Source organism: Monodelphis domestica, chromosome 1 (assembly GCF_027887165.1).
Source record: "Monodelphis domestica isolate mMonDom1 chromosome 1, mMonDom1.pri, whole genome shotgun sequence".
Taxonomy (NCBI): Eukaryota; Metazoa; Chordata; class Mammalia; order Didelphimorphia; family Didelphidae; genus Monodelphis; species Monodelphis domestica.
The window spans coordinates 187146189-187160118 of NC_077227.1; the positions used below are offsets into that span (position 1 = coordinate 187146189).

Here is a 13930-nt window from a genome sequence, read left to right on the forward strand (position 1 = left end):
TAATGTTGATTGTGCAAGAAAGACACTACCTACAAGTAATAGTATTAAAATTAATAACATCCCATAAATAGACCTAAGAAATGTTTTACTCTTCCATAATAATCATTTAGGAACTCAGCAGCAAGCATAATTTTACATTTTACTGTGTTTACATACAAAACAAGAAGCATCTTCCCCAAAAAGTAATCACCCATCCATGATATACCTTAACTATCTTAACTTTTGTGCCACACAATTTTTCATTGACATCATTTGACAAGAATATATTAAGTTCTTACTATGGGCCAAGCACTATGATAAAGCCAGGGAATATAAAATAATAATAATGGTGATGATAATAGTGTCTGCTCTCAAGGAGCTCATAGTCTACTGTGAAAGAGACTATATACAAACAAGATGTATGTAGGATAAACCTTGGATAATCAAATGAGGAAAGGCATCAAAATCAAGGAAGAATGGGAAAAGCTTCTTGCATAAAGTAAGAATTAAGTTGAGATGAATAGCATTCTCTTCTTGTGAGGTAAGTACATGGCCTTTCCAGTTAGATTTTGAGTAACTCAAGCACAAGAGAACCAGGATTTCTAGTTCTTTTGTATTTCCCTCTATTCCAAGTACAATGGACCAGGACCAAAATGAGCAGCAAATAAATGCTTGTTGAAACAAACTGAACAAACTATGAGGAAAAGAATTACCAGTAAAGTCTGGGTTTCCTTGTTTCAAATCTGACATCCAAAAATAAAAGGCTTAGTTAATTAAAGGTGATGGACAGGGTGCCATAGGGAATTAGTGGTGGCAGATATTGGTGATAACAGAGAAGCAATGGTTCAGCAGAGAGCTTCAAAGAATCTAAAATGGAATTATGAGACCTGGGTTCAAATAACATCTTAGACACCTGTTATTGGTAAAACTCTGGGGATGTTCCTTTACCAGAAACTTAGCTTTCCTTCTTTAATAAAATAGGAAAAATAATACCTCATAGAACTGTTCCTCAAATATGAATTATTAACAATAGGCATGATCAGTATGGGTAATAGTTGAATCTTTGGCAAAATAAATTGAGCTTACAAGTGATGACGGTAATATCCAAGACATAAATTATGATCCCGAACCAATATCCTCTATTATCCTGTATCTAAAACATTCATGTTATTTGTTTAAGCATCTTTACATCAACTTCGTATAAGCTTTCTTGAAAGAAGTAACTGACATTTCATCTTGTCTTTCCATCATTGAGTAGCTCAGTACTTTGTATATGTCAGTTTCTGAATAAATATTTATGGAATGAATGTTAAATAAATGCTGCGTAGGAATATTATTTCTTTAAACCTATGGTGCTTTTGAATGGACAATGTGAGAAAAAAATGAAACATGACACACATTCATGAAAAACAAAACATATGAAGGATATCCATTCAAAAACACACTAAAGAAAGGAAGGATTTTTGAATATGCAAATATGGAATCTACATACCCACTCTCCTCGTGCCCCTACTCCACCAAAAATAATGAAAACTTACTGAGGATTCCGGGTCTGAGAGTTCATCGAGCAACTTTCTGGCATCTACTACAGCTTGGTACAATCTCAATTTTTTACCATCAGATGCAACAAAGCAAGCACTAGCAGAATTGCAGTATGTACCTAAAAAAATAGTTTTGGGGGGGCAAAAAAGGGATCTTTGCATTAACAAATGGTTTCTTTTTAACTCCTATTATGAATATCACCGTATAACTCTCTTAAAAATACAATATCTAACATCAATATTAGGACAAACACAAGCAATTCTAAAACAATAAAAATAATGACAGCAAAAAAGATTCATAAGCATAAATTTTTAAGAACTGAATGAAATACTGTCAAATAGTTTGAAATACATACATTTTAAAAACATTATCCTTCCACCTGAACTCCGAGTACTTGGTACATTATCCTTTTAATATTTATCCACAAATAAAAACCAGATTAACTACTAAAAAGTTTTTATTCAAAACATTAATAAGCATAACTTTAAACTTCATGGCAATTAATGTTTTGAAAAATTAGACTTGTAATTCTTCTGAATTTTTATAAAAATATCACTCATTACAAAATAGAAATATTTTAAGATAGCACTCACCTAGGCAATAGCTGGGAATAAGAGTTGGAAGCCAAGCTACATTAGAAAATGCAGAAGTGTGGAGAGAGTTGATCCGTGCTAATTCAGATACTCCCCCAGTATATGACAAGGGTCCTATTGGGTCTACACGCCACAGAATTAGTTCACTATAGATTGCATTTGGATCATGAAATGTACGAGTTGCTGCATTTCTAAGAGACTCTTTAGATGAGCCTTTAATATGCTTTACAGGATCCATGACTTGACTTAGTGTACTATATGACTCCCCAAGATAATCAGATTCAGGTGTTAGAACAGCATTATGATGAGAGGATGTTAATAATAATGGTAAAACAGAATGACAAGCCAGATCATTGAGATGAAATCGGTGACCACAATATCTAAACTTGTGAGTTACAGTTAGCACAGTGGTAAAGGCAGATTTGTCAGCAAAAGTAACTGCCCACTGATTTAAAGATCCATCAACATGTTTGGAGACCATCATTACAATAGGAACTTCAATGTTCACATTTGTGTTATCATGTCTGGAGCTCAGCTGGGATCCAAGGGCATCATCAGAACTCTTCTCCTGAAGCCATTGGGTGTTAGCCACTTTTTTAGAAGCATACATCATAATATTTTTGCTGAGAGAACTGGCATCCCCAGAGGGAAATGCAACAGGGATCCGAGAAGAAAATGAAACCTAAAAAATACAAATATAACTATTTATAAAATGGTTTTTAAAAATAACTATTAAGTTGTTATAAACATAATTACAAACCAATAGATCATATGAGGGCATCAATAAAAGATCCAGGAATCAAACCCATGGCTTCAGATAATGATATAAAACTCCATAAAACAAGGGTAGTAGAGTAAACTAGAGTACCTAATGAACTAAGCCATGGGAAGCAATATAAAAATGAAGAGCCAGAAATAAAAATCCAGTTTCAGATATTTATTTTTTAAATGCAATGAGGATGAAGAATAAAATAAGCACAGACTCTTAACTAACACAAAAGGAACCCATAGTACTGTTAAGATTTACCTCACTCAAAAGGAATAGAGCAGAACTGTTTTAAAAGAAGAAAGGAGTTCAAGATGGAGTGGCATTGGGGTAACCCTACTCAGGTTGGAGCCATACAAGCTGAACTCTTCAACATTTATTTTGACTATATTTTCTAGCCTAAGGAGGATAATCTTTTGACTAAAAAAATACTACAAAAAATGATGATAGCAAAACTAGAAACTCAAGATAACTGAGGAGAAAGATGAATGACTTTTAGCTGTCCTCAATGAGTTCAAATCACTAATTTCAGATGAGCTACATCTGTGTGGTGACATGATTATTTAACCACTGGCTCTTTATAAGATTCTTAAGAACAGCAAAAGTGTTTCAGAAATAGAGAAGGAAAATGTTCTAATATGAATAAAAGCAAAGTGTCACTATGGCATACCCAGTCCAATGTTTGGCAAATAGTAGGCACTTAATAAATGCTTGAGTGGCTTCCATTACTAGTGAAATTCTAGAACACATTATTAAAGGAATAGTTTGTGAGTACTCAGGGAAAAAAAAGTCGTGAGCATTAAAATCCAGCATAATTTAACCCAAAATAGATCATGCCAGACTTAACCTCATTTTCTTTTTTGATAGAGTAAATAATTGGGAACACTATAGACATAGTATAATTAGATCTAAGCAAAGTATCTAACGATACTTTGTGGGCAAGATGGAAGCAACATGGGCTAGATTTTAGTACCAATAAACAGATTCTGAATTGGTTAAAAAATTACTCAAAAGTGTAATCATTACAGGGATGACATCAACTTGAAGGAAAACTATCAAAATACTCTAGGAAAAGATCCTTGGCACTAGGTTGTTCAAACATTTTATCCATAATCTTAATGAACATACAAATGGCATGTTGATCATATGGCATGTGAAAAGTTAGGAAAGACAGCTCAGCACACCAGATGAGAGAGAAAAAATAGCCAAAGATGCTAGCAAGCTAGAACAATGAGATGGAGAAAAGAATAAGATAAATTTAATAAACATGAATAAATATTTCTACACTTGAGTTTAAAATACTAACTACAAGATCTACATATGGAATGTGATCAGTCAACATTTCCTATGAAAAAGATCTAACGGCTCTAGTAAACTATTAGTTTAATCACAGTCAGGAAGCATAAATCTCAAACTTCTTTTTAGTAGGCTCATTTCTTCTGCTTAACTTAATCCTTTATTATTTCATCATCTCTATAAAGAGTTCAGTAGGAAGAGAAAGAAACTTGATATGTACACCTTCCAGAACCTTTGGAACCAGACAAGTACAAGTTCTAATCTTGTTAAAGAAAAGAAAGGAAATAAATGTCTAAGCTGGTATCTGGCAGAGTGTTTTGTAGCTCCTCAGGAGTGGTTTTCAAAATGGTTCATTTTATTTGAAAAGTTGAGAATTCCCAACCAATCAGACATACTCAAAAGTTATTTATGTAAAAGTATGCCAAAGTAAAAAAGAAATGGTTGGGGCTTATCTAGTTTTGTTTTATGAGAGTTAATTTTTACCTTTAAGTAGCCTAGAAAACTAAGACCTAATTCTTGCTTATGGAGTTCATGAAACACAGTAATGATTATAAATGAAGTATTTTTTCATTCTGAAAAATAACTCATATATATATATATATATATATATATATATTAGGGGCTTGTTATTTTTAAGTGAAATATAGTATTTGCCTCTTTGGGAGATTATACCTGAACTTGTCTAAAGATTCCTGGGTTGTATTCATCCAAATACTTTACATGCCACACTAAAAAGGTGCCATCAGTGGGGTGGATTGTAAAAAGCATATCAGGATTCCTATTCCATTCAGTAAGTAGCATTTCAATCTTCCGATCTAATAAGACGGTAGGAAGTGGCATTGGTGTACTGGCTCGAGCATAAGTTCTAGGACTCCCTTCTCGATCTCCATCTTCATGTTCCGATGATCCTGTGCCTGTTTCTGATTCTCTATCCAAGGATAATTCTGAACCAGAAAGAAATTAAAAGGTACACAGTTTAACTCTGATGCTACCAAACAAGGAGGAAAATACTATACTGTAAGAAAAAGTTTGCTATCTTGCATATTCCTCATCTTATTTACAAACAAGGAATGGCAATACCATTCTCTACAAACTTTTGGCCTACAAATGGGTTATTTCTCATCATTAAAGTAAATATTTCACCCAAAGTACCATCAATAGTAATAGTTTCACAAGATAATATATAACTTCCAAAGTCATTAAAATAATTTAACAAGGTATCAAAATTCAATGTTAATTCCAAGCCACGTGTGCACTTTGTTCATCTGGCACCTCTGTAAAATACAAGTTCCTAGCAATTTTAGTGGTTACACACACACACACACAAAACCTAGAGTAAAGAATACCAACCATGGTCTAGCTTCATATGTAATCCCTTCTCTCTCTCTTCTTGCTGTTCCTCCTCATCTCTATCTCCATAATCATTTTCATGTTCTACTTGCTGATCAGAAAGCTTTCTTAATTGTTGCATAAATATTTCAGTAGAGGATGTAAAATGAAATTCTTTATTATTTAGCCAATGAACTACAAACCCTCCATTTCCTTCATCAAAGTTAAATGCTGTTCCTGCTAGAACTGATGGAATATCTGTGGAAATAAATATGAGATTTAATCATACATTTTAAAAAATATAAATGACTCAGATCTAAAGAGAATTGTGAATTACATAGGTAGGTGAGTAAATACTATGAATTGGTTGTTGTTTAAAATAGTGCTAAAGGACCTCATTTAATATGATGGCAAATATAATTTTGAAACTTAATTATCTAAAATGTATATTAATAGTTAATTTTTTTAACCCTTACCTTCCATCTTAGAATCAATACTGTGTATTGTTTCCAAGGCAGTAGAATTTAAGGGTTAGGCAAAGGGGATTAAATGACTTGCCCAGGGTCACACAGTTAGATGTGTCTGAGGCTGAGTTTGAACCCAGGACCTCCAAACTCTAGGCCAGGTTCTCTTTCCATTGAGCCACCCAGCTGCCCCTCTTAAATAGTTAATTTGTAAGAAAATATAAACTTCCAATAAGGGTTGGATTGTCTCCTTTGGATTAATAGGAATAGATTATCTGAAATGGTTCATAAATACCATATAAATGCATTTTAAAATTAACTTTAGTTAATCCCAGGTTGTAAACTAAGTATTGGCCAAAAAGTCACTAATTTCACCAGTAAGAGGCTTCTTAGATTTCAGAAGTATGTAAAAGACAGGTAGAATAACAGTTTACCAAATACCATTAAAACATCTAATTAGGGCAATTATCTAATTCTTATGTCCAAATCCTGACACAGTTTATGCTAAAAATAACGGCACAAGACAAATACTTTTTTAAGAGTGAACTTCTTACATAAATCTCATATATAAATAAGGTTAAGAACAGGATCAAGTTGGTGGCTCAGTAGATTGAAAACCATATCAAGAGCCAGGAGGTCCTACGTTCAAATGGGACCTCAGACACTTCTTAGCTATCTGAGTCTGGGTAAGTCACCTGATCCCCTTGCTAGCCCTTATCACTCTACTGCCTTGGAACCATAACGCAGTACTGATTCTAAGATGGAAAGTAAGGGTTTTTTTTTTTTTAAATAAAGTTTAGGAGCACCGTAATAAAAACAAATAGATAAAACTAAATGTATTTGCAAGTCACTCTCATTAAGCAGTTAACCTATTTAGTAAAAATGTATCCTTACGGTATAATTATAAAGTACATGGAGCAGAGGAAGAAAGGGGAAAGGATACCAAACCTACAAGACAGGTAAGTCAGGGGGCTTAGTGCAGAGCGTTGGCCTCACAGTGAAAAAGATCCGAGTTCAAGTCTTGCCTCAGATGTTTAATAGCTGCGTGGCCCTGTGCAAGCAAGTTATTTAACCCCCTCTCTCAGCTTCAGTTTACTTTCATTAAAAAGGGAAAAAAAGGGCACCTCTCATAGCATTATGTAGATCAAAATGTGCATATTCTGGGGTTACAGAACTTCTAGCAATACCATTCTTTAAGAAGTCTTTTCTTTGCCAAACTGGCCAGTCATTCAGGGAGGTTATAAGGTTAAAAATCCTGACTTCACCACAATTCTCTAGTCATTATTTACTACCTAAGAGAAGTTTCCCTATCACTAGAATTTAGCTGTGAGATAGGAGATTCCCACCACAGTCACCATAACCATTTATAATGTCCCTTTGCTCATAAAAAACTAACAAACATATATCTGAGTAGAAGGGATCCTACTCTACTCAAATTCTTTCAACAAGATAAAATATCAAAATAGGTCAAGAGATGACTTTCTAGAGCAGCAGAAGAAATAGAGGAAATACCAACCAAATAAAATAAATTTTAAAATAGATACTACCAGGGGACAGCTGGGTAGCTCAATGGATTAAGAACCAGGCCTAGAGACAAGAGGTTCTAGGGTCAAATCTGGCCTCAGACATTTCCTAGTTGTGTGACCCCCATTGCCTACCCCCATTGCCTTTTGCCTTAGAACCAATACCCAGTATTGATTCTAAGACAGAAGGTAAGGTTTTAATTTAAAATAAAATTTAAAAAAGGATAGTACCACTGGAAACACTACCACCTTTCCCACTACAGCACTGAACTAGAAATGGTGATAATACAGAAAAGAAAGAAAAATGAAAAGTAGTGAAAATATTAAAGGAGAAAGTTATATTAGTCAACCAGAGTAGTAAGGGAAAAGCTGAAGTTATAATATTCTGAGGATTTACCTGAGTTTGCCAAGAAAACTAGACCATCCTAACTTAAGAGACAAAATATTAATATGTATCAGTCTTAATTAAAAAGTATTTATAGAGGCAATGTAAAAACATAAGCAGAAATATGAAATGTGCCATACACTCTATTTTTGAAGAAAGGTATTGTATCTCAACATATATATAAAAGATGTAATACCACATTTACCTGTGACAGGGTTGATACTTGCTGCAATATGAAAGTGACACAGTGCATTAGCATGATGGGAAATATGTCTTTGAACTTCATGGGTTCCCATCTGGTCAGGCATCAATTCCGTGTGAGTTACAAGAACAGAAGATCTTCTCTGACCTTTCCTTAAATTTTTCAAATGATGAATAGTCTGGAATTGTTAAAAACAAAAAAGGCTAAGTAATCCTAGAAAATTTGTTAGCTTTTCCTATAACTTATCACTGATTTCTATAGTTCTTTGTTTTTCTCAGCAGAACTTGGGACCACCACCATCTTGGCTTTGACAGATAAGATTCTCAATAGGTTCAGACCAACACAGGCTTTGTTTTCAGGCTTACAATAGTCTTCACAATGAAGCCACAAAACATACTTTTTTTTGCTTTTTTTAATTAAAAAAAAACATTGAAATTCTTCACAAATCCCTTCTGTATAAAGTAAAAGAGCATCATAACATATAGTGTGTGGGTTCCCTTGGGTCATAAAGGAGAAAAGAGTCTCCTGAATCTCAATACTAGGAAAAGAGACTCTCTTCTTGCCAGGGATCTCAGATGGCTCTTAGCCTTCATCTACCTAGGGAAGATCATCTGCAATGGACAACTGAATGGATATTCAGCTTTACTAGGCAACAAAGTTAGAAAAGTTATGACGTGGGTGAGAGTTTGCAGAGGCCATTAAGTTCAATCATACAAGAATACCCTCTACAATATCCCTGACAAAGAATCACATCACTTCCACTTGAACATTAGTGACAGCATCAGAAATTAACAATTCTAAATAAAATTCTGGAGTAAAACTTATTAATAAGCAGTGTCCTATATTTGGCATGCAAGTAATCAGCAAATGTTTGCTGAATTTAACTGAACATGAAAATAACATGAAATGTGTACCAACTGTATACCTGGGGGTGGGGGGAGGGGGAAATCAGTCAACTATCAAAATTGGCATTTTAATGCATGAATATTAAGTAATTTATTAAGCACTTACTGCTATGCCAAATACTGGGGATTCAAGACAAAAAAACAAAATAGTCCCTGCTCTCAAGGAGTTCACATTCTAATAAGGAAAGACAACACAGAGGAGAATGGTGATCAGGGGGTCCTGTTTTAGACAGAAAGTCAATCAAGAAATACTTAGTAAGTTCCTACTATGTGCCAGACATTGTGCTCAGCTCTGGGATACAAAGAAAAGTGAGGGATAATGCCCACTTTCAAGAAGCTCATAGCCCAACGAAGGAGACAATATGAAAACAACTAGATAACTATAGGATTCATAGGCAATGATGAACAGAGAAAAGAGATTTGCATTAAGGGAGAGCAGAAAAACTTCTAAGAGAAGATTGGATTTTTGCTGGAGTTTGAAAGAAGCTAGTAAACAGAGAAAAGGGAGAAAATTCTAGAGTTTAGGAACTGCCATAGAAAATGCCCAGAGGAAGAAAATGAAGGGTCTTCTGGAGGAATACCAAGGCAGCCATGTTTCCTTATAGTGGGCATTGGTATCCTGAACCTTCCTAAGTCTACATTAAGATACCTGTGCAAGTAATTTAAAATCAATTTTCTCATCTGTAAAATGGGAACAATAGCACTTGACTCACAGGTAGAGAAATCAACCAAATTATCACTTTCTAATAACCATTCCATAAACTTTGTCTGTGATATTTGTATCACTTTGTAGGATTATATTATCAAGGATAACCCCAAGTAAGTATTTCAATCCACAAACTAATTTTCAATTTCAAGATGTGACCCTAGATCTTCTTCTTCTTCCCTCTTCTTTGATATATCTCAGAGTTAACAGAGGAAGTAGTAAATTAGCACATAAACCAATCAATTTCATTTTTTTTTTTGCTATTTTGAAAGGGAACTTTTAAATGTAAAAAAAAACTATATAAAAAAGTTAAAGGAACATAAATACTTAGAACCAAATTAATTTCCCCTACTAAGCTTCAATAGTTCTTTATCATTGCAAAACCTGAATCATATATATTCTTTAAAAGTTAAAAAGGAATTTAGAGGTTATCTTGATCCTACCCTAAGTAGAAATATCCTCTACAACATCTCTGAGTGGAGCTAATCTAGCATCTGCTTGAAAATTTCTAATACACAGCTTGAATGTTCCTTATTCTATTTTCAGAAGCAATCTTTTAGTATATTTGCACTTATTTTGAGACATCTGGTATATATAAAGTTCCCAGGCACTTGAAGTTTTGAGAAGTGTATCAAAAGTCCTAAACTATTTATATATCTACTAATTCTAAGATTAATCATCTTAATTACTGCTAAAGTCTTTTCTCAAATTGATTTCTGCTCCTTTGTGAGGAAAATAAAATTTTTTTCATCAACTTGGTCATTTCCTTTCTTTCAATACCTCGTCCTTCAACTGTATACAATTTTCCAAATGAAGAAAGCTTCTCTTCTCCTTTTTAATGCTCAACTTGTGCTTAAATGAAGTGAAGAGACTTTGTGAACCTCTGGCTTTCCATGAGATCCTTTTAAGATGTTTTCCCAATCAGGATAGAACTCCTGCTTTGACTAAGCCTTTCCAATAGAGTTCAAGTTCACCAACTACTGGCAACTTTGTGATAGAATGTAATTCTCTATCATAGTAATTTTACCAACAAGCTTCCCTAAAAATTTTAAATATAAAAAGAAAAAAATTAAATATAGGGGGCAGCTAAGTGGCTCAGTGGATAGGCCCAGAAACAGGAGGTCTTGGGTTCAAATCTGACCTCAGACACTTCCTCTCTGTGTGACCCTGGGCAAGTCACTTAATCCCCATTGCCTAGCCCTTACCACTCTTCCGTCTTAGAACCAATACACAGTATAGATTCTAAGACAAAAGGTAAGAGTTTAAAAAATAAATAAAAGTATTGAGATAGGGCAACAGCCTTACTATTGCTCAAAGTAATAGCCATAGACTGCTGATCAAACTCTGCCATTTCCTAAGTTAACAAAGCAGTCATAAGGAGCTCCAGAGGTCTCAAAGGCTTGGATGGCAAAATAGAATGGATAGCTAAGGCAAAGGAGTCAGTCTCAGATGAATCAACTCTAGATGTCCTCAATGCCTATACTCATTGAATATCTTTCTCTTGCTATGGCTATACAAGTGTCTTTGTTAACTGTTCCATGATTCAAAAATATCTTGTTTTGTTGCAATATTCAAAGTTAAATTATCAGGGAACTGCCATCAAGCCCAGACCAGACCTAAAAAGGATCAAGACCATATCCCAGTAGTTTTAAACTTGGTTTACAGCTCCTCAGTCTGTACCCAACATGTTCCTTCCTAATTTTTAATTCTGCATCATCTGTGTATACTTTTTCATTGTAGAGTATATAAAGTAGCAATTCCCAGATTTCACTAACTACAAAAAACATTAAGCTGGGTGGATAAACCAAAATATTTGGGATGATTGCTTATCACACATATTTTCCTTTTGTTGCATCAATTTGACCAAAAAGGAAATCTCACTTATGCCTCTCCACTACACAAGCCAAAAAAAGTCCATCACCAAGATTTTAAAAATACTAACAACAATAATAATCATGATTATCAACTTATTTATATTTCTATAGCACTTACTATATGTGAGGCTAAGCACTTTACAATTAATATCTCATTTAATTCTCACAACACCTGGGAGGTAGGTACTATTATTATCCCCATTTTACAAATGAGGAAACTGAGGCACACAGAAGTTAAGTGATTTCTTCAGGAACACACAGCTAGTAAGTGTCTGATGTCACATTTGAATCCAGTTCCTCCTGACTCCAGGCCTATCCACTGTACTGTATGGTCTGAAAAAGGATATCCCAAAGGGATAGAATGAATGATGACAATAAATGGATAAAACGCATATGAAAGACCCAATAGTGTGTTGCCCACAGGCTCCAGGAAGACTTTAAGAATTCAGCTCCATAACAGCAGAGCAAAGCCAAATAGCTACTCTATGATACACTATGCCACAAAACATAACCAACCAAAGAGGACTACTGTACCTCCAGGAATAAGGAATCTGCAGAAGCTATTCTAAAATCCCAACTGAGTATTATCCAAGAGACTATCAGCTTAAGCCAGAAAGAACCCACTTTTAGTACTATGTGTGAGGTCAATGGCTTCCACTTTAGTAATACAGTAGAAATATTCTACTGATGTTATTTTTCAAAGGCAAGATTACTCATTATTTTCAATGTCAAAAATTTAAATAAGTTAATGGATTTGCAAAATGAAACAAATAACAAGAGGAAGAATTTTTTATTTGTATGGCATAGAGGAGGTGAATTTCATAATGAATTTTGCCTGAGTAAAGAATAACCTGAAATTCAGAAAGGAGGTTCTAATTTGAAAATGCTTCATAAAAATGAAGTAGCCAATAGGGAAAAAAAATAATTCTCTGTAGGATAGAAAATAGTAGAAATCAAAACAATATATACCTACATTAACACATGCTTGAGAATAGGGACAGCAGATAATAAAGAATGTAAGGAATAAGACAGCTTTTGAGGATATAATCCTTAAGATAATTGATCTTTAGATCACAGCATCTAGAAATAAGAGTCCCCCAAGAGAATTTTTGATACCTGCTCAAACAGAATTCATTCTATCTTCTTCATATTCTATAAGAGAAAAAGGCTCATATACTAGAATGTAGAATTATATCCTAAAGTACTCACATGTTCCTATGCCAGCCTTAATAAAATTAGAAAGAAATATTGTTGAAACCAATGTTGCTGCTGTTTTGTTGATTAGTTTTGTCCAATTCTCTATGATACCACTTGAGGTTTTCTAAGTAAAAACTGAGTGTTTTGCCATTTCCTTATCCTACTCATTTTATAGATGAAGAAACTGAAGTAGATTTAAGTGACTTGCCCAGCATCACATAGTATATATGTCTGAAGCTGGATTTGACTCCTTATGTCACAGCAGTATGCCCTCACAAACATATGCCACAATTTGTTTAGCCATTCACCAAGTGAAAGGAATCCCCTCAATTTCCAATCTTTGCCACCACAAAGAGAACTGCTATAAATATTTTGGAATATATAAATTATTTTCCTTTTCCCCTGATCTACTTGGGAAACAGATAAAAAATATCATTGCTGGATCTAAGGATATAGAGTTTTATAATTCTCTGGGTCTAATTCCACATTGGTCTCCAAAATGGTTGGATCAATTCACAGTTCCATCAATAGTGCATTATTCTCCCCATTCCCTCAACCATTTGTCATTTTGCCCTTTTGTCACTTTAGCCAACTGGATAGGTGTAAGTTGGCATCTTGGAATTGTTCTGGTTTACATTTCTCTTATCAGTAGTGAGTTTTTTCATAAACCTATTAGGATTCATTAGCAGCTAATTGACCCTAATATGCCTATATATATATATATATATGGCTTTAATTTCTTCATCTGAAAATTATCTGTTCATTCTTGGGCCCATTTATCAACTGGGGGATGGCTCTTATTCTTATAAATCTGATAAAGTTCTCTATATGTATTAGATATAAAACCTCTGAGAGGCTGTCTACAATAGCCCACTCCCTCCCCCCCCACCCCGCATTTTCTAGTTTCCTTCTAATCCTGGAAATATTTATTTATACAAAAACCTTTTAATTCAATGTACTCAAAATCATCCATTTTACATCCCATAATGCTCTCCATCTCTTTCCTCAAAAATTTCTCTCCTGTCCATAAATCTGATAGGTCATATGTTCCCTGCACTTCTAATTGACTTACGATATCTTCTTTTATGTCTAAATCATGTGTCCATTTTGATCTCATCTTAGTATTTTCCAGTTGTCCCAACAATCTTTACCAGTGATTTCTTATTCCA

At 34.2% G+C, this 13930-nt stretch overlaps 1 protein-coding gene across 6 annotated transcripts in view; it reads right to left on the reverse strand.

Moving 5' to 3' along the window:
- The window catches only part of DMXL2 (Dmx like 2), a 163992-nt gene that overhangs the window by 83386 nt on the left and 66676 nt on the right, over positions 1-13930 (reverse strand). For all 6 annotated transcript variants that reach the window (XM_007479955.3, XM_007479954.3, XM_001370018.5 and 3 more), the window contains 5 exons: positions 8083-8257; positions 5527-5763; positions 4849-5120; positions 2115-2796; positions 1518-1639 (listed from right to left, as the gene is read on the reverse strand). In XM_007479955.3, coding sequence (XP_007480017.1) covers positions 1518-1639; positions 2115-2796; positions 4849-5120; positions 5527-5763; positions 8083-8257 — 1488 coding nt within the window. The remainder of the gene's footprint in view (positions 1-1517; positions 1640-2114; positions 2797-4848; positions 5121-5526; positions 5764-8082; positions 8258-13930) is intronic.